The sequence below is a fragment of the Ixodes scapularis genome, unplaced genomic scaffold (genome assembly GCF_016920785.2).
Source record: "Ixodes scapularis isolate PalLabHiFi unplaced genomic scaffold, ASM1692078v2 PGA_scaffold6__148_contigs__length_123643588, whole genome shotgun sequence".
In the NCBI taxonomy this organism is placed as follows: Eukaryota; Metazoa; Arthropoda; class Arachnida; order Ixodida; family Ixodidae; genus Ixodes; species Ixodes scapularis.
Window position 1 is genome coordinate 84,526,088 of NW_024609881.1, and position 21,881 is coordinate 84,547,968.

The window sequence follows — 21,881 nt, forward strand, 5'->3', positions numbered from 1 at the left end:
TAAACGTGCCCGTTCTCTAAAAGATATTTTGACGAAATGGCATTCGATCAACCGTAGTAAACCCTTGCGAGGGATGGGGTACAAGTTCACCTAAAAATGATGCAATGTCCATCATGTCCGCATTTTATTTCAGCCCGTGTTTCGCCCGGGTAGCGAAAAAGTGAGGTGAGCTTTTGTCCGGGTCTGTGAAAAAACGGGTGAGCTTTTGTCCGGTGAGCTTTTGTCCGGTGAGCTTCTGTCCGGTGAGCTTTTGTCCGGTGAGCTTCTGTCCGGTGAGCTTTTGTCCGGTGAGCTTTTGTCCGGTGAGCTTCTGTCCGGTGAGCCTTTGTCCGGTGAGCTTTTGTCCGGTTACCCCTCACCCGATAGGAGTCACGCGCGGCTAGTATTTCACGGCCCCCATCAAACCGTGTTTTCAAACGTGACGTGAAGACAGCGCATCGCCCGCAATGCGTCTCAAGGATTGGATCCAAACACACGCGTCACCGCTCGGTTTGCGCTCGGGTACAACCGTTGCGTCGGCGGACGCGTGCGCCTGGAAGCCGCCATCTTGTTTAACATGGTGTGTACACCGATGGCGTACACTGTGTGTAGTTCGTCTGACAAGCCCTTCCTCGCTAACCCTGTGCCCACTGTTGCCAGACTGATTTTTTTCTATGACCATTTTTGAAATCAATTTTCTAAAACAAAACATTTTTTTTTGTTGTTAAAATGTAGATATGATAGTTGTCTAATTTTGTTTTGTATGTTTTATATTTAAGCATCAATATGGTACAAAAAACGTGTTTTTACGGCTCGAAATGGACTGGCGAATTGCGCGCTTTCACAAACGGTGAAATATTTTTTGCTTTTTTAAACGTTCCTACATAAAAATGAAATACAGTAGTTCCACCCTGTAATATTCATTGATCATTTAAATTTCATTATAGGCGGCAAGCTACACTGGAGGAGTTCAAAAAAGAAAGCAACACTTCTAAACAGACCAGCAGGCGTCGTAAATTTTTAATGTGTAGAGATCGGCAGACGTCGTATTGATTCGGGTCCTTCAGTGTCCTATATGAACGTCCCGCCGTTTCGGAACCAGCAGATGACCACGACCTTTCGCGCTCGTTTTGTTAGATAGGACGGCCCGTGACAGTAAAGCGAGCAGCGCACCCTGTGTCGCGAGGAGTGAAATGGTACGAATGTGTCGTTGACGCGGCGAACATCTCTCTCCGCGGAGATCCGATAGCACCGAAGGGTTATCTCTTTTGGAAACAGCAAAGCCCGGAGACTGACATTAAAAACGAGCGTGTTGGTAAATATACTTGTGTTTATTCTGCCCGGAGACTAGTAGGGTCGAAGTCAGCCTCCTTGTCAACTATAACCGATCGTGAAGAGTGGCCTTCTTCCGAGATGAAAAGTTAGCGCCGGTTGACGTGTTCTTTTGAAAAAAGGAAGGGGAAAGAGAAAGTTTGAGTAATTGCAGTAACTACCTCGAAAGCTCCTCTCCCGATATGAAGCTCGAGGCATGTTACGTCTCGGTTACCTTCTCGCGCATCGCTGCTCGAATCTATTTAGTTCACTTTGTTCCGCACAGCCACTGCTCCGCACAGTCGTCGTGAATGTGCGTAATAGAGTGAAGAATAGATTCGAGCATCATCTGGACACCGTCATCCTGCCAGGCTTCAGTGTCGTGGGACTCAACCCGGCGTCAGTCAGTTAAGACTTTTTTTTTTTTTTTTTTTTAGTTTGTGTGTGTTTCTTCGCCCCGCTGAACTTTGTTTCTCGAGTGCGATTTTGCTGAACGTTTTTGTTTTTTTTTCAGTGTTTTATGATTAACTGTTTGTTAGCATTGTTTAGTTGTTGGGTTTATTTCGTCATGGCGTAGCGGCCTGACGGTGCTGTAGAGAGCGTGTTCGCACGTATTCGGTTGAGTCCCGTTTAGGGAATGCCCGGGGGAGTTGGTTTTTGTTTTTGCCAGGTGCGGCTGAGTTTTTCCGTCTTTATTAAATCTTTGTTTCTTTGTTTTACCTTTACGTGTCGTCGAATTCTTTGTGTGACTCTCCACCAGGCGTGGACCTATCGCCTGGCCACCACTCGAACCTTAATCTTTAATTTTTTTTTAACGCAATTTTCGTTAAGATCGGAGTTGGGTAATTTTATTCTTATTTATTTATTTTTATTCCCTACCACTCTCCGTGACACTTTCTCCGAGTGTTTCGGATCGTTTCTGTGTCATTACTTTTGTATATTATGGAAGTGAAAGGGATATTCTCTGGTGATCTGTGCGATGTGCGGTGAACAATCCCTAGCGTTTGGTTTCGGAAAGAATTGTATATAATATATCAATGATGTGGTGACTTTCTATGTCTTAGTAATATGACAGCTAATAACTAGTCATGCCAGTTTCCAGTGAAAGGTTTATAAATCGAAACAATACAACGTCTGCGCCTCTTAGATATTGAAGGTCTACTAGGCCTGCTGATTTGGTTAGATATGTTTCTCGTGGATTCCCGATCTTATAAACACATAAATTACTATTCAATGCCACGAAATACGCTTATAATTGATTACAAAACGCAGACAAAAATTCAAGGAAACTTTTTTCACAATTCATAGAAACGCACGGGTCGCTATATCTGACTTAGGTCTTGCCAAACGAAGACGGCTTTTTCCGATATTGAGGCTCAATTATAGAACATACAAACAAAATACACACTTTCTCGACTTGATTTTCGAGTAGACAACTACCATATCCGCATTTTAACAAAAAAAAATGTTTTTTTTTTTGTTTTTTTTCTAGAAAATTGATTTTAAAATTGGTACTTTTTGCTTTTCGCATAACATTAACATAAACGTCCCGCAAAGGATACTTCATACAGCTGAGTCATTTAATAATATATATAAAAACCGTGTTTTGGGCTCTCCATAGACATAAAAAATATTGATGTAGCCCAAGTAGATAGCCAGTCTTTAATTGTCAAAGTTCGTCAACAATTGACCGAGGGAGCGTTTTTGACATTTTTACAGAAAAAAAAAAAAGCAAAATGCCTAAAACTATTTCATGGTATCAGAGCGTTTTAAATATTCTCACAGAGTGCTTGCAAAAAAAAATAATATAATGTGGACTGAAAATCCACGGCGGGAGATCGAGCGAAACATCCGACCCACGACGGATGTGAAAAACACTGCTTTCCGCCGCGGCCTCTTTTAAAATTCGTAAGTCAAGAACAAAAAAACCGACGAACTCGCGATTTGTGGCTACTGCGTTTTTTGAGACGACGCCATAACATATATTTTTTTCAGCGAAATAAAAAATTCGACCCTTTTTGCCGGCACGATTTGAGATGAAAACACCCATATATGCGTACCTTCGAGTAGTGTTATTTTATCACGACGCACCCGTTTCAAAAGTTGAAAGCACCGTTTTTTTCCTTCGACAACCAAATCTTGTAAGAACGATACTTAGCGCAGCGTACGACTTCTTTTTATTGATGTGACAACGAGTACAAGCACACACACGCAACACAATTTGTGCCCCCCATTCGACGCGTTTCAGTCGCATCCGTGTAAACGTAGTCCTACACCCAAAACGCAGATCTCTGAAGCAGCGACGTCTCCTTGTACCGAGCACTCGGAAAATCCCATCGCGTGGTCTCGCGCGCGCGGGCGGCTGACTCACAAAGCGGCCGACTTCACTACCGCTGCGCTCTCTCGTCGTAAAACAACAACAGTTGGCGGAAGAAAAAAAGGAATACGGAACATGAGGGAGGTGGAGGGGCCGAGAAGCATAGAGAGAGAGAGAGAGGGGGGGAGAAGGAAGGAGAATCTAGAAAGCCGTTATCGATCGAGGCGGCGGGTGGACGGCAGCAGCCAAATATCTTCGCCGGGTTCCGCAAACAGCGCTTCGACGGGTGTGTAGAAGTACTGACAACTCGCGTGACGTCATGTCAGGTGTTGCTTGACGTCACTGGTTCCGTCACGTGCGCAGTGATCGATTACCGTGGCAAACGGACGGCAGTCAAACATCTTTCGCCGCGTTCCGTAAACACCCCGGCGGTGCGTGTGTGCGAGTGCGGTACAGTCGACCCACGTGACGCCGACACGTCACGTAGTGTGTTTATGACGTCACTGGTTTCTGCGTATGGGCAGTGATCGACTATCCTGACAAGCAGACGGCAGCAGACAAATGTCTCCGCTGGGTTCCCCAAACACGTCGGCGGTGCGTGTGTACAAGTACAGTACAGCCAACTCACGTGACGTCATCACGCAGTGTGTTTATGACGTCACTGGTTTCTGCGTATGGGCAGTGATTGACTATCCTGACAAGCAGACGGCAACAGACCAATGTCTCCGCTGAGTTCCCCAAACAACTCGGCGGTGCGTGTGTACAAGTACAGTACAGCCAAGTCACGTGACGTCCTCACGTAGAGTATTTATGACGTCACTGGTTCCTGCTCATGCGCAGTGATCGATTCTTCTCGCAAGCTTACGGCAGCAGCCAAATGTCTTCGCTGGGTTCCCCAAACACGTCGGCGGTGCGTGTGTACAAGTACATTACAGCCAACTCACGTGACGTCATCACGCAGTGTGTTTATGACGTCACAGGTTCCTGCGTATGGGCAGTGATTGACTATCCTGACAAGCAGACGGCAACAGACCAATGTCTCCGCTGAGTTCCCCAAACAACTCGGCGGTGCGTGTGTACAAGTACAGTACAGCCACTCACGTGACGTCCTCACGTAGAGTATTTATGACGTCACTGGTTCCTGCTCATGCGCAGTGATCGATTGTTCTCCACCCGGAAAAAAAAAATAAACAAGAAACTCAGTTGCCATCCGGATGACATACGCGTCAGCGATCGCTACAAATTTAAAGAGACGACGTTTTATGCTACTTTCGCAGACTCGTTTGTTTATACCTTTCGCAGACTGCAACGCTTTCTCTTTCTTTCTCTTCTCGCCGATGCCGCGAAGAGAAAGAAAGAGAAAAAAATTATATTCGCTCTGAATCCGGAGAATGACACGACCCGAGCAGCGCTCACACGCCCCCTCAACTCGTGGGCGGAACAAGCTGCCACGCCACCCAGATGCCAGCGACTTGGGCGCTGTAGATGCACCGGCAGGATTAGAACGGCAGGAAGGCCCCTCCGATTGTCCCGCCGCCTGCGCGAGCTTTTCCCACCATCGACCACGCTTCGGCGGCCCGTGAGCCTCGACCGAGCACGCGCAGGCGAAGCACGACGGAAGGCCGGGGCATCTGAAGGAGATGCCGTGCCGCTAGACGTTTAGTAGGCAGCACGCTGCGGATTGTGGGTCAGCGGGCGCGTGCTCAAATCCAAGCTTTGAAGTGACGGCAAGAGCCCCTGCACTAGCAACGGGAAGCTCTATTGGCGGCGTGAGCGATCGAAAGCGTCGCTGTGGTCGGCCCACCACAATTGGCCGAATGCTGACTATGACGTCAGCAAAGGATGTCTCATCGACGGAAATAAGAGGAATGTAAGAACTTCAATTTTGATGGTGTTTGCTGTCTTGCTTTGAGAGCGCTATGATTTCAGGCTTCCACCACGCCATTACGAACACCATCGAACTTGCTGTTTACAAAGTAATGACGTCACGAAAGGTAACCGAACGAGGGCGCCACCGAAACATCTCGCCGCTAATAGGGAGTTTTCGTAGACCGCGTTGCCCCCTCCGCTAAGCGTCCCGCAACGAAGAAGTTGCTACTGCGCCTGCGCGCTGATAGCCTTGACTGTGGAGTTCCCGCTATCGTAGCGGGTTGCGGAGGGCCTTGCGGGACGGCGAAAACGATCTACGAAAACTCCCTAATAGCACACACGGTCTACGAAAAGTGTCAGTAGCTGGCAACTAGATATCAGCCTTCTTAGGTCGTGACTCACAAATCACGTTGTGCCCAAATAAGAAAAAAAAAAAAGAAAGGATAAGACAGCGTAGTTTTACTCTTCACCGCAAGGTGCGCAGCAACCGCACGGTTGGTCTACGTGACGTCACCGCAGCATGTCATTACCTCGTGCCTACTCCGTCTTGCCGAAGAGAACAGGTTCTCTGGTGCGGAGTGTACGCTGCAAAGCGTATAGCCGCTGGAAAGTACCCGTTCAGGAGCGAGTTTACCTAAAGTCACTGGGACCGAATCATGGGAAAGTCGCGCCAAGCTCCGCGTATGGACGCCATTTTGGTTAATGGAATGAACAGTTTCTTCCTCGCCTCTCCATTCTTGGTGAGCCGATACAAATTCCCGGTGACAGGCTGGGCCGCCACCGTATACGCGACGTTGGTGATTGGCGAAACTTAAAAAAAAAAATAAAAAAAATTCCCGTCTTGAAATACGCAAGTAAAACAATATCAGAGATCTGATAAGTATGACTGATAAGCTGATTGCATGCAGATTGCCAAAGACGCTTATATTGGCGAGGAACACTTTCTGAACGGTGATGCTCCATAGCGATCTTGGTGCGATTGGTTCAGAACGACCCTTCCGAAGCTTTGATCACCAGGCGAGCTGTGGTCGTTTGCCTGTCAGTATCTATTTGTGTCCGGCTAGCAAGCAGGGAAGCAAGGCAATGGCGCAACTTTGCCAGGATCCAGTGACAGTAGGTTTAACATACCGGCAGCTGATCTGACGTCAATGCAACACGCGCGTAGTAATCCGGTCGATGACGCAACTTGACTGCAGTCGTGAAACGCTACAAACGAAACCACCATACTTGTTTTCGTTAAAAAAAAAAAAAAAAGGCCGGCTTTTTGTGGAGCACTACTAATTTCCCCCTTTATGTTCATACTTAAGATATGTGTAGGTGAATTGTAGATTAGATATGTGTTATCTTATCAAGACGTACACGTTTCAAAACGTCAAAAGCATCGCTTCTGCCTCCGAAAACTGAATCTCGCTTCGCGCGGCGGATGAACAATGCGCAAGATTTCTCTTTTCTTTTTGAGGTGACAACGGTTTTATCGATGAGCGGCGTTTCGAGCATCGGCAGTCCGTTCCATCGCGCGGACGCCGTCATTTTGGTTCTTACTGCAAAGCTGGCTACATTGTGCGATAGCTATTCGAAAAGGCAACCTCCTGACCTATTAGTAGACGCTAAGGGCGTTGCAAGAAAACGAAAACTGCCATTTTGGTGCTTAGTGCAAAGCGGACGACACTGGCGATAGCTATTCGAAAATGCAATCTGCTGAGCTTTTACATGCTCGGCGTCAGGAAGCTCAGGAGATATCGTTTCGCTGTGTCGCGGGGTGCTTTAACTTTCCTAAAGCACGGAAAATCGTCTGCCTATGTTTCAGACAAGCTTCGGATGACTGTCAGCCTACGCTGATAACTCGATCTACGAGCTCTAAGCATCCTATAGAAAAAAAGAAAAGAAGAATTACAGGTACGGGCTGCCGATTTTCATAAGATCTAATCAAAGATCGTGACACGCCCCTCCTCCTGCGCCTTTTTGGAGCGGTCTTCAGGAAGCGCCGTCGGAAGGCATTTTCGAACAATAATTGCCGTATTACGTCTCCTACACCCAAAAATGTGACGTATTGCTCGAAGCATAGTGAGCAAGAAGAGCACTAATTGTAACGTTCGGAATCTTCACGCAATAGACCGGTCTCACTAGGCGTTGGGCGCATGCGTGAAGCCGCCGTAACTTTAGTTGACAGGAGGCGGGCGCCAGTGCCCGAGACGGCTCGTGCTGTCACAGGCTCTGTACACGCAAAGCTCCAGCAAAGTTGTCGCACGTGCAAACAAAACCAAAGTTCCCTCCGATGCATTGCGGCAGCGGTGGCGTAACCAAACTGCCTGGTGAGATCGCTCTATTAACAGTTTTCGTTGGTAAAATTCTATGGCGGTGGTGCGGTTCCGAGGATGTCCCTCCCTTCCACCCCCCCCCCCCCCCCCTCCCTTCGCCCCCTATAGAGAAAATAGTGCCCGTGTATTTGTATTGCTGTTAGTTCACTCGGACGAATTGCTGTCTAGAACTGGTTATCCAGCAACTAAAGTCCAACAATGGCATCAAAAACAAGCTTCTACGAAAAGCACTTCGACGCAACGAGTTGATGGGGTCCAATCAGACAGCATCAAAAGAGCACCATCATAGTGTTCTTCATGTTTCTATATGTGTTATGTCATCGCTGAACCCATCATAAACGAAAAAGGAGCAGTGACTCGCGCTTTTGATGCTGCATGCTCGGCCCTATTGGGGAATTGTAGTAGACCGTTTCCGCAGCCCGCAAAGCACCCGGATAGCCCTCCGTAATCCGTCACAAGACCTTGAACTATGCAGATAAGGCTGGCGGCGCGCATGCGCAGCTGAGCCGTTTTCTTCAGGGATACCGTAGCGGAGGAGAAAAACGGTCTACTACGATTCCCTAGTAACTCGTATACCGTCGGCTGCGTCTGAGCTGAAACGGAGTATATAGTTGCGATAGATTGCGATGCGAGTACTGCAGTCATTCGCCAACAACGTCATTAGATTAACGCAGTTCTGGAAGTCCGCTGTGTGCGCGGCGCCAGCGGAAACACGCGCGGTCCACGTTCGAATGCAATTATCATCCTCATCAATCAACAACACTCTGCTGTCTTTTTTTTTTTTTTTTACTTTTTTGGCGGTGACAAACAGCTCGTAAAATAGATCAAACTTGTTTTGAAACGTACATATATATAGTCCCTAAAAAAATCTTTTTTCGTTTCTCATTAATAAAGCTTGATCCACATGGTGCGATTTTACTTGCGATTTCGCAATTGCCACGTTGCTCGTGCGGCTGAAAAAGAAAAAAAAAAAAAAAGCCTGTGGGAAGCTGCTGTGTTCACCGCCGCATTTGCGAAATCGCAAGTAAAAGCGCGCTATGTAAATCGGGCTTCGCACGCGTCCGATGCGCTGTAGATTCGAAACACGCTTAAAAACGATCACCGGCTTTCGTATAGAAAACCCCTCCATCCCGGAAAAAGTGGCGTCATTTATTGTTTTGGAAATGCTCGAGACACGTGCTGCGCGCCGTTTCTGGGTAGAACATGGCGTCTGAAATCTAGTTCAGCGCTGCGCATGTGCCGCCATGATCTTCCCAAAAGACGCACGTTGCACGTGCCTCTCGCATCGACGCACCTTGCGCTACTTCTAAAACATGAAGGGGCTCTACTTTCCTAGCAATAAGAGCGCCCCCGAGCACACAGCTCGCCTTTACAGGGGACCCATTCAGTAAATTGTCTCTACAATCTAAAAAAAAAAAGAGGAGGAAAAAAAATAACTCAGCGTTTTATTTTATTTTTGAAGTGCAGCGTTGCTCATGCACGAAATCGGTAGATAAAGCTTATAATACACGTTTGCCACAAGGGCGCACTCATCTTGAATGTCGTCACTCGTGATATGCGCTACAACTTGGTTTTGATGACTCCACGCCGCTGGAAGGCGTTCACAAAAAATGCGCGATTCTCGCACATTCTTGTTTTCCCTCGCCTATCTTCCAAGTTCAAATGTTTTATTTTATTTTATTTTTTTTTCGTCCCGCATACCAGATACGGAACCCACGTGACTGACAAGGAAAAGAAACGAAAAAAGTCCTCAGGGGGTATTCACTGGCGGCCGTAGTTGAGGGCCACAGCTGAGGGCGTGCTGATGGCGAGCTTCCAGAGTTCTTTTGCAACGTGCATTCCACAGCATCAAGATTGATTGATTGATCTTAGCATGCGATCTCGTTCTCAGCGCGTGCTTTAAACATCGCCCTCAAGTATGGCGTCCAGTGAATACCTCCTATAAGCATGAGCATGTATTCCAAAACGCGTCTTTGGCGCACGGGAACGCGAGGAAGGCGCGTTAATCAAAAGCCGAGATAGAGAAGGTGCGATGACGAGGCAGCCAAGCCTCGCGCCGTATTGGTTGACGTGGGGGGGGGGGGGGGGGGGGGAAACAAAAGCATGTGGGATTATTTAGGGGGTAAACAAACGCACGAGGTGCGCCGAAAGAAAACGTATATAGGCGTGCACCGACCATCTTCTTGCCTCTCCGCAGTCAGTTAGGTTACGCGTTTTCCGATGAGGACGTTCAAGAATGGATCACAAAACATTAACCTAATACCCCCTCCCTCATAAAATAAAAAACGGTTCTAGGTAGCCGCTATGTTTCTGCTGCTGCTGCTGCTGCTGCTGCTGCTGCTGCTGATGATGATGATGATGCAGCTGGTGAAACTCTCGCGGCCCCTATCGGCTAGAAATTTTCTGCCACTCTCTCGGACTGTTGAAACCTGCTAAGCGCGATTTTCCGCCCATGTTTCGCGGTTTTTGCGTTCCACGTTTTCCGGTCCCTCTTAAAAATTTCCCGCTTTATTTTCCTCGTGTGTGCTGCGTAGCCTCTCTGAGTTGTCTTCCACGTGCGAGAAATAAGGGTGGTAAGCGCGTGCCGCTGAAGCGTTTCTGCGCGACATTCACGCGGAAACGAAGGGAGGGGAAGGCTGTCCAAACGGCCCTCGACGCCATGTTTGCGAACAATGACAACTGTTCTCCTGACACTCGCAGAGATACTCCGCGCCCGTAATTACGTCATCAAGCTTTCCGAAGGCAAGACTGAAAGAAATAGTCCCCTTTTATCCTCGCAATTTCACCGCGACAAAAAAAAAGCTTCTGAATCAGTGGCAGTCCGTACCAGTATACTTGGGCCAGAGTAGGGCCAGTACGCCTCTGCAAAGTCATGATCATTCCCACGCGATATCATTCCATGACACCTTTAATCACGATTTTTAAAACCCGAGACAGCGGTGGAAATACGGGAAAGAAAACGCTAAACCCTTTTTAAGTGAGAAGAGTCGTCACGCAAAATCTGAAAAAGCGGGAGTGGTCATTCCGACTCCCCTCTGAATCCGTCACTGACCGCAGGGATGTACCCGTTCCAAAAGGACGCTTTAAATACCGTGTATGAAGTTTTACGTTTTTGGCTATTGGGGCTGTTTTCATTACCCGTGATAGGGCTATATTTGGGCTATATCTCACAAACATTTGGCGGGCTACTCTGCAAGTACCTGGTATTTGAGACATCTTCTCCTGCGCCTAATTTTTCGACTTCAAAGTTTCCTATTTTCCACTATAAAACGAGGTTTTCTTGGATTCAATCCGATCGTCAAGATGTGACTGTCGTCAACTGTGACTGTTATTTGAGATCTTTCTCAAATAAATTCTTTCTCGGTAACGCTGCGCCGCGTGGTATACGTACAATATATCGTGGGACTGTTAACACTCGCTAAATTTCATAACCGAGTCCTGTCGTGTGGATCGGTAATCGCGTTATTTGTGCGCGTGAAATATACATGACTCTCGGCCATCTTCTGTTGTCGATTATTTTCGACAGCTAAGCGCCTCGTCGATTGACACGGCTGAGTAGGCGGCGCCGTTAATAACTCATCGCCAAATAATGCAAACATACGATCGCATTCGCTCTGTCGCGCACGTAGCCCCCAAAATAGTTTACAGTTCAATTTTTGTTTTATACGTGGAAGAATGCTTTCTCAAATGTACTGGAAATCACACACACACCATAAAACGCGCGAAAAAAGAAACAGTGGGGAAAGGCCAGAATATAGCCGCTAGCAGTGTCTGAAATTGCGCCTACGCGTCTAACGGAATCAACAGTCCACTCGGTTAGGGTTAGCAGGGACGCTGGTGAGAATATCCGAATGCGACGGCAGCGCCACTGCGGCAAAATACCGGACACGGCGTGGACCTTGGCGGCGCAGCGTCCGCGGGAAGTTCCTCGACGGGAGTGTAGCTAATAAGCGTCCGGCTTTGACAAAGGCACGCGCGAACAATGGCCGGACAACGGCGAAAACGGCGCCATCGAAATCGAATCTTCCTGCAGGCGGTGGAAGGCATTCCATCGTGTATGGGGATACCGCCTCAGCTCGCGTGCATGGATTCGCGGCCGTGCACGCCGATGTTTCAGAGAGGCAATTACCAGCCTTCAATCACCATTCTTCCGTGCGCACAAATATCTTTGTTTTTCGTTTTCATTTATTTTTTATCATCATGAAGTATACGCTACGGTTTGACTCTTTTCGTTGCTGGTTGAGAAAACTGCGTGTTCTAAACAGGCGGTTCCTGGGATCTCGATCATTCCTGCATTGCTCCGCGGCCGTCTTCTGAAAACTGAGGATTGTGGTTATGTCACATTCATTTTCTTGACATGAAATCGTGTAATCTATGTGTATTTCCCTTTTGCAAAAAAAAAAAAAAAAAAAAAAGGAATCGTTTTACACGCATTTCTGCTCTGCAATGCATGTTTTGTGTTTTATATGATTATCTGCGCGTGATAGACGCTTTCAGGCAGCTGTGCATAGGCGCCGCGATTACCGGCCTTCAGACTTTTTTGTTTACTCTTATTCTGTTTCCTCCACTTATTCATTATTGCCGTAGAAGGCCAGGTTGCGTTGCCATCTTTTTAGATTCTGCCGGGTCCTTCTCGCCAGTATTGTCCTTTGTGGAGGTTCGTCAACACCCGTTTTAGCGGCTCGGCACCTCGGTAAGACAAATAGAAGGTCAGCAATGGCGGCTGTGACCTGGCGCGTGCGCAAAGCGTTTACACGGGGAATGTTTCTCGAAACGCGGAAAAAACTGGCTTCTGCCAGAGGGCACACTATTTAGTAAAAGTGATAACGTTTGGTATAACCGGGTTCTCAACTACTTTTTTTTAAATAATTGAGAACGTTTTAATTAGTAAATTTGAAGGTATTGCTTCAATTAAAATCTTTCTATGCATCATCGAAAACCCCTAAATCAGTGCAACCTACAAAAGTGTAACGCAAGCTAAACATTTTACAAAGTTAAAAAAAAAAAAAACGCGTTCAAAAGTTTTTTTTTTTTTTTTTTTTTTTTTTTTTTTTTTTTTTTTTTTTTTTTTATCAAAGTGCACGGTTATGACAGCGGACCTGCTCCTCCGTGGCAAAAGCGCACAACTATAACGTGCACCGCCACGGATTCTTCGCATGACGGAGGTGAGCCCAAGGATCAAAGTTTTTTTTTTTTTATTGCACTGCCATTCAAACAGCACAGGGTTTCATTTCGCCGGCTCGCGCCACACTCCCCGCGACAGCTGCGCGCTTTGGCCACGAGAGGGCAGGACCGCTAGCGCAAAAATGCTGTCAAAAAAAAAAAAAAAAACGAAAATAAAAAAAGCAAAAAAAAAAAAAAAAATGCGCGCGTCCATTTTAGGCGGTTTTTTTTTGCGTTTTTTGAGCTCTTTCTCGGTTTGGGGGGGGAGGGGGGGGAGGGGGGCGAGGGGGGGGGGACGCCGTAAGGTGTTCTGATTTAGCGGTTTTCAGACCAGAAAGTTTCCAATTGACACTAGACCTTTAAATTGACTCATTGAAAAGTTAATTGCTCGAAATTAATTAAGAAGTTAATTACACCGAATGCTATTAATTTTCCTGTAGATAGACCCTTTGGCAAAAACCAATAGGACGTCGACTTTTATTCATTCTGTGGGATGCGTACTTTTTGCAGAAGCGATTTCATAATGTATTCGTGTGGTTTGCCAACAAATGGCCCTTGGAGTTATTAAGCGCCTGAAATAATGGATGAAGGGACTAATACGTATCAATGAACACGCTTGTGTTGCGTATGTGTGCGTAGAGACGTGTATGGGGGTGCTCCCGTACGTATTTGACACACTAATATTCTAACTACGTACGTGCTCGCATGAAAACAAATCAATCGATATTACAAATGGCATTATAGTTTTACACAGCCGAAATACAGCTGTTTACCTCGAAAAGGCATCTCATCCCATCATAGAAACCGGATATTTCAGCTGAAGGTAAAACTTCTCCCTTTTTACCCTGGAATCCTCTTAAAATATTGAGAGTTAATTTCGGCTTGCTCAATATAATAACTAAATTCTATAGTACACAACGTCAGTCAAAATCCAACCCTTTTCTGATAGCGACAAATCAACTAGCTAAGCAGGAAAAATAAGAAAAAGAAAACGTCGAATTACATTTATTTGCCAAGTCAACATTGTCTCGTTGAGAAGGGAATGAAGCTTGGCCTCAATTTCGGCTCGCTCAAAACTGAGAAGAGATGGAATGTCCGTAAATACCAAATACCAACTATACGCGTCACAGTCACGGATGAAATGACCGCAACATTACAGAATTTCGTACACTACTGAAACAGAATCGAAAGCTTCACAAATACACCCATTTCAAAAGCTCATCGAGCAACATTGACGGTTGCCATTACGCCACCTAAGCCTAAATCTTTATAGACATGGGCTAGGTGGCGCAAGATATATCGCCCGTTACAAAGGGTATAGCCATTAACATCCATCCATCCATCGTGGACACGCAGCATGTGACTGGATCCGAGTCCCCACCGAACGCCGACGCGCAACACTCCAAACGCTGACGCAATCCTCGTGCCCAATACATGCCGGACAGGCGATGGCACGGACTTTTCAAAAGGGTCTACCACAGAAGAGCTTTTTGTAAACTCGAAGAGCTTTGCCTGCAGTGTATAGACGTGTGCAGAAGGCATAGATTTCGCTTAATCTCGTCCCCAGCCACCTGGTACAGCATTTCCGGTATGGGCGATGAAAAAATAACAAAACATTTCAACGTTCAAAGAGTAAAAAACATTAAAAAAAAATAAAGGGGCGACAAAACGAGAATGGGTAATGGTTATGCTTAGATCCTAAATGTATACTTTAGTGGTGTAACGACGGCGAAAACAATGTTTTCGTCCATACCGGAAGTGACGATATTTCAAGATGGCGGCGCTCTGGTGAAATAGGTCTATGGAGGGCGCACAAAAGCTCGCTCTCGTTTCCTTTGTGGCTCGAAACCGCGGCGCTCCCGTGTCCAATATGTTGGCACGAGTGAACGCAACGACCGAAGGCTTCCCTCGTGCAATCCAAGACCCCCGCTCGTTCCGTGATTCCGGGAAGGGAAAGAAGTTGCGCGAGTTCCGGGCGGTTGCACCAGTTGCACCATCGGCCACAACCGCGCATTCTCGAAAGCGCTACGGCAAGGGAAGCCAACTTTCGCTGGTGGTGCGGTCAGCGCAGGGCAGAGCTGCGATTCGCGGCAGCCGTAGCGCTTACACTCGAGCCGATGAAACCGATCAAAATGCGCCAAAAAATGCAACGTCACGGAATTTTTGTCATTATGGTGTGCACGTAGAGTCACAGGCAGCTCCGGAAAGGCGAAGCTCACGCCTAATTCCTAGTTTTCTGATTGGTCACTGAGCGTTCTGCTCGGCTAATACCCCATTCTCATTGGCTGCGAAGCACTGCGGAGAGCAAATCGTCTGCTTCTTTTGGTGGGATAGCGGTGAAGGATAGTGGGTAGACCCCAAAGCAAGCTGCCTTGATTTCTACCTCCAATCAGAGCCAATCAGAGCCCGGCGTCGTTCTGACGTCACCATAACCCCACCAAAAGAAGCAGACGAACTTGCGCTGCGCATAATGAGACGCCAGGGTTTCGCAACAGCGGCTGTATAAAGGAATATTTTCTTTTAACTTTACATTTTTTTTTTTTTTTTTTGGTTTTGAAAGCTATATTAACGCGGTTTGTGCAGATCAGTCGGGAGAAGTCGGCTTATTAGCTAAAACACGTTAATTATCTTTTTAATTATTGAAAAGAAACCAGTGGTTTCATTTATAGAAACCGTCGAAAAGCACTAAATCGGTATATTTTCGATGGATTTGGAGCACGCGGGAAGCACGGTGGGGCCGCTAAAGTTGCCACACGTGTAACAGGGGCGAGGCTACCGGTGCGAGAACGAGCCAAACGCGGTTTTAGCCTCGTGCCTTCTGCAGGAGTGGTAACTTTAGAGCACTCTTATACTGCGCTTCCCACGCGCTCAAAGTCTTTCTCAGAATGACCGGTTTAGCGGTTTTCGACGACGCTCGGCAAAGTTCTAACTGGAACCATACGTTTACTTGCACTAGTTACAAAGTTCACCTAGCATTTTAACGAATCATTCCACCGATCGTGACGATTCGTACCCTATAGATTACCTCCCCCGGCAACTCACCCGCACCTACCGCATTGATGTGCATATCTTTCACGGCTGTTATTTATTTATTTATTTTTTTTTAACGCAGGAATGTTTTATCGGCTGATTTTCTCGGAGTTTAATGACACCGTCAAAATTATTTCGAGCACACGGCCGAAGAGGGGTGCCGTAAAATATGGGCGGATCCGGCGAGTTCCGGAACTACGCGATAGATGGCGCCGCCGCTGCCTTCTCCCCGTCGTACGTGCTAACAGATCAAGAGTGACAGCGAGCGTATGCCGTCGAAGCGAGAGGCCGATGCTCATCATTCCGACGCCTTCGAAAAAACTGCATCGTACTCTTATCAACCCGAGAGCGAAACATTCCAATCCCCCGGAGACACGCCAAAGTATGAAATTTACGACCCGCTAATTATAGCTGGAAGGAACGTTCCACTGCGCGTACGCCGTGTGAATTCAATCGACGCGCAGCGTTTGCGGTGTCGATATCTTACGATCGCGTTTTCACCTCCAACACCGTAGTAAACAAAAAAAAAAAAAAAAAAAAAAAAACAAAAAAAAAAAAAACGCTTAGCTGCTTGCGGAGCAATACTAATTTCCACCTTAAGGTGAATATTTAAGCTGTATTTAGGTAAATTTTACGAGATATACGTTATCCTATCAAGACGCACACGTTTCAAATGACAAAAACATCGCTGCTTCTTCCGACAACCAAATCTTGTACTTCACAAAGCATATAAACAATGCGGAAAACTTTTCTTCTTTATTTTTTTTATTTTTTAGGTGAAAGCGGTATGATGTTTTGCGTTTTCCGGAGTTTATTTTTCGCCTGAGATTCGAAGTTTTTCGGCGCTTTCGTTCACCGCCCACAATAATTCGCAGCTGTTCGGGTGTTTAGGAGGACGGAGAAAGGCCAATAGGCATCTACGAGCGAGATCTGTACGAGACAAAGTTTCGAAATTAAACGGATAGAAAGGTCAGGCGTATTTAACTATCCTAAAAGTCAAGCCTCACTTTCTTTTTTTCTTTTTTTTTAAGGGATTTTTTTTTTATCTTAAAAAAATAAAATAAGACAAACGTTTTTTTTTTTTTTTTTTTTTTTCAGAATTTGAGAAAACACGAACACATGTAAGTCAGTAGTACCCTGCCTGTGCGTTTCTTCATCCTGGTTGTCAGTCTCTTTTGCGCTGAATTCCCACCAAACAGTATGAACACCGCGGTCAGTTTCTTTTTACAAATGGCAGTCCCCAGATTTCGAGTTTTTCGGATAACTCCGTATCCAGAATCTTTCGACCGGCGATTCTTTTTTTTTTTTGGAATTTCGGGGATGTAGCCGAAAACGCTGAACCCTAGTTATATATAAGGAAAATAAATAAAAAAAAAAGGATTAATGCACGAGGGCATTCTTCAATTCGAGTCCACTCCTTTGGCACATCGTCAGGAAGCTCCAGGCTCAGCTTTACCGCCATTCCGCAGAAACGCGTCTGACCTGTCAAGCCGGGGTCACATGCTGCTCATATAATCGTACACAAAAGACACCGCGCTATCCGTGGTTTGAATGCCGCGTGCCCAGTTTCCTTCTTGAACTCGCTGCCACGCGGCATTCGAAGCAGGGATCTCGCTGCGACTCGCGTTCGACTCTGGTTGCTGGCTGCCTTTTGTATGATGTAGAAGCAGTGAGGATCCGGGTTTTGAACTATGGACGCTTTTGAACTATGGACGCCATCGCCGACCTTCAGTTTTTGTTTCATCTTATTTTGACCACTCCGCTCCATCATTACCACAGCAGGAGAAGTTATTGCCATTTTAGATCCGAATGTGCTCTTCTACAAAACATTGGCCTTTGTGGAGACAAGAGAGGGTCAGCAATGGCGGCTGTAATCTGGCACGCGCGCAAAGCGTCTATACAAGTTTCCCTATAAGGTGCACGTGCGCCCAAAGAACGGTCAACGTAAACGGAAAGTCCGTTCCTTGACTGTTCCTAGACCGTTCGGCGACACTTCCTCAACCGTTCCTCACAAAAAAAAAGATCCAGTGCGTTTATTTATTATTATTATTATTATTATTATTATTATTATTATTATTATTAAGCACCTGGGAGAGTCGATACACCCTTTTCAAAACCTCCTCAGGCAACATTGGCGGTCGCCATTTATTGGGTACGAAGTGCGTGATTGGAACCCGAGCCCTGGCCGAACGATGACGCTGTGCTCCTGTCCAATGCGTGCGCAGAGTGACCAAGCAATGGATGCTAATAGATAATAGATGGCGTGCACTTTTAAAGAGGGTCTATGGCTGAAATCTACGGTGGGACTCGGCGAATGACAAATCTAAAAATATGTGACCTAAAAGAAAACAAACAGTCTGCGTTGGCATTGAGCATGAACTGAGCTTTTTAAAACTTATATGTTTCCTCGTCCGATGGCGCCCTCTGGTGTCTGCGATGGTTCCAAAGTAATCGATCTTTGATACCGATTTTAACGGAGAAATCGGACGTGCATGAATGCTATGTTTGGTTTGTTAGGATGCTCCGAGCCCATGAGTTATGAGCACAAACAGACTATCGCAGAAAGTGGTTTAGTGCCCTCCTCAGCCACACGTAGCTGCGGTTAAGGGCCCGTGGTGTAACTTATACCCCTGTCACGGGCATCCATAACTACGGTTACTCTAAACAGAAGTTTTGCGCAGTTACACGGCTGATCAAACTGCGGTTAGCACGAAACCATGGTTAGCGCAAACGGAGATCCACGATCTCAGTTTGGGCTCGCTAACTGGGCTAAAGATGGCGACAACCGCTGCATTGCTGGCTATATCCAAGCACTATTTCGGAATGGCAGAGGACGCACCTAGAAAGAACCGTGGAGACAAACCAAATCAAATTTATTTACAAAAACTCTGGTGGGAAATCGCATACAAAAAACTGTTAGAAACAGTTGGACTAGGTATGGGATCCCTTTACATTGGCAGCAGCAACAAATCAAAAACACATTAAAGTTATACAATGCTAAAAGAGTACAAACGAAAGGCTCTCTTACTTATTTTGTTTATATTTGTTGTTTGTGATATATACTTGTTTAACATATAATGTAATGTCGCGGTAAGAAAGATGTCTCAAAGGCAGATATTAAGCAAAAGCAATTGCGCCATGTCGCGGGACGCGGCGAAGCCCGCACTCCTCGGGCGCTGCCATTGATTCTGGTCAATGGCAATGCGGCTTCTCTCATGTCGCCCATGTTTGTATTTATTTGAGGGGACTTCATAAACGTTTGCTACGTACCACAAAGAAAATTATAGGTCTAAAGTTACTCGTTTTAAACAGTAATAATGAATATAACAAACGTGTCCTTGATCGGAACACGAGACATTGCAGTTGGTTTCGCTTTGGCTTCAACCCTTCAACTGCAAGCAAATTGGCCGTGTAACACCATCTCAGTTCAGTTTGGTCGAACCACGGTTAGCGGTCGCTAACTGCCGTCTGCCTAACCACAATTAAAATGACCCTAGGGTATTACTGTTTCATCAAGCCCTCGTCTGGCACATCGCGGAGCATCCCCGCCCCTTCAAGCTAACACCCGCTAAAGCTGCAGAAATAATGCAACACGTTCAGAGGCAGTCCCCACAGCCGCTCTCTCTCTCTCTCTTTCAATCCTCTTGCGCATGGCTCGGCCAGGTGCTCCGTTCAATCAGAGGATAAAGAGACCCGCCCCGGTCTCGCAACACGTGACAGCAGCGTATGCATTCACCTGGCCCCTCTTTCCCTTCCAAAAGAGCACCGGTTATCGGTACTTCCAAGCAACTATCCACATCTTTCGTCCACGTGGTCGTCCTTGTTTGCTTGTTTCTTTTTTCTTATCAGCTCCCCTTTTAATGGAAATGCGGTGCCGGGTGCCAGCCGGTGAGCGGCGAAATTCCGTCACTAACCGCAATGAATGGACGGACGCACGCACGCGGACGAACCCTTCAAGTCGGGCGGTGGCTAGCGCCACCTATTGGCACCGAAACCTTTTCGTTGGCGCCCTCTTGGGACGTGGTCAGACCTGCTAATACTTCGTACAAAAGGCAGTCTACAGACACTTGTCTGTACACCTTTGTGACACAACTCCAGAAATGGAGACGTCACCCGGCGGCAAAGACGCGAGGGAGAGAGAAAACTGGTGCGGCCTAGCGGCCGAAATGTGAAGCGCAGGAAAGGGGACGAAATGCACGTCGTTGTAGTTGGGAACATTGACGCGTAACACGAACATCCCGGTTATATCCCACACCTCCCGGTGGTAGTTACGGAATTGCAGAGCGTAAGCAAATTGGCGAAGGATGATGATGAAATACGTTTATTTTCTTTCATAATTAAGGCTCAGGCAATTGCTCTACGGCATGGCCTAAAAAAATTCAGAAAGTTTTACTGAGGCCTGTCTTCTCCAGGTAGGAAATGACGGATTTGAGCAGTTGAAGTCTTCTTCCGGAATTCCCTGCTGGTTTTATCCATTCATTAAGGTTTTCGGGCTTATCTTCGGGATCTATTGTTGCATGTGCATCCTCCCTTTCTCTTCTGAAGTGTTTGCAGTCCCACAGGAGATGATCGATGTTTGGTGGGATCTTTTCTCTACAAAAGTTACATTCTGGTGGTTTTGGTATGAATTTCGGGTCCTGTCTCAACTTTTCTTGTGTTTCCCATTTCTTGAGGAGGTGCGGGGTTATAGCACTTCCTGTCCTTACCCTTCTCAAAAGAACTGTTTGGTATCTTTTGAGCCCAGAAGGGATAGGATCCTGTTCTTCGGGATGCCTGTTTCGTAGTTGTTGCTGTAGTTGTTTTTTTGCCTTATTTATGGTAGCTATAGGATCGTATTCTTTACTCAAACTTTTTAATACAGTAGAGTACGGGTGATCTCGTTGAGATTGGCCTGGTCTGTCGGAAAGGAGGGAACGACTATACTCTTTCGCGACTTTGTTGGCAATCTCATTTCCCTTAATCCCCGTGTGTCCCGGGATCCAACGCAGGAGTATCGTTGCATTCTTCTTCTTCAGTGTTGTTATTGCCGCCTTTAGGATTTTTCGTATTGTCGGGCTTACCGCATGGTGTATCTTACATGCTCTAATAACCTCTTGTGAATCGGTAAAAATTGTTATTCTTTTCTTTTCAATTGTACTGCTGCTTGCGTGTTCTACTGCAGCCAAGACTGCTTGCGCTTCGGCTTCTTCCGGGGTGTCTGCGACTGTTGGGTATGCCCATGTTCCTATGTTTAGGAGGTGAAAGGCTATCGTTGCGTTATTGTTGCTGACCGCCGCGTCCGTATAGTATATCGCTAACTCGGGGTCATTGCGGATGAGCTCAATTTCTTCGTTGTGTTTTTTGGCATATCTTCTTCTTCTTTCCTGGTGATCAAGGCCCATGCTCTTGGGAATGGGAGTGCCTGGAACTACCATTATCCGTTCCCATGGTGGCATCTGTTCCGGAAATTCATCCAGTTTGCTCGTGTCTTGATTTAGCAGATTCATGATGCGTCGCCCTTCTTTCGTATTGAGCATCTTAATTTTGTGCATTTCTTCCTGTATCGCTCGTAATTCCTCAAAACTCGGGAAAGGGACGCATTTGTGTAGTTCTTCTATCTTGACGTTTCGCGGCAATCCTGCAATGCACCGTCTCGCATCGTTTAGTAAACTTTCCAGTTTCTCCATGTTCTTTTTATCGATCTTGTAAAATCTTAGCCCATACATAATTTTGGAGATGAGCACTGTTTGAGTCAGTGTTCGAGCCACTTTTTCTCCCGCTCCTCTGAGTCTGTTTGCGATTCTTCTGATTAGCGATGTTCCTTGTTTCCACGTTTTGGTCATTCTTTGTATCCATTTAGTTGGGTCGTTTCCTAACATTGGCTGTTATTCCCAGTATTTGGTGATCCTCTGTCT

At 46.5% G+C, this 21,881-nt stretch overlaps 2 protein-coding genes across 8 annotated transcripts in view; both read right to left on the reverse strand.

Annotated features, from left to right (window-relative positions):
• LOC8053765 overlaps window positions 1-21,881 on the reverse strand; it is a 229,909-nt gene that overhangs the window by 189,496 nt on the left and 18,532 nt on the right. The window lies entirely within an intron of this gene.
• LOC115320851 lies at window positions 20,367-21,809 on the reverse strand. Its single transcript, XM_029981063.2, has one exon. It carries the CDS (start codon window positions 21,807-21,809, stop codon window positions 20,367-20,369), a length of 1,443 nt encoding a protein of 480 aa, XP_029836923.2.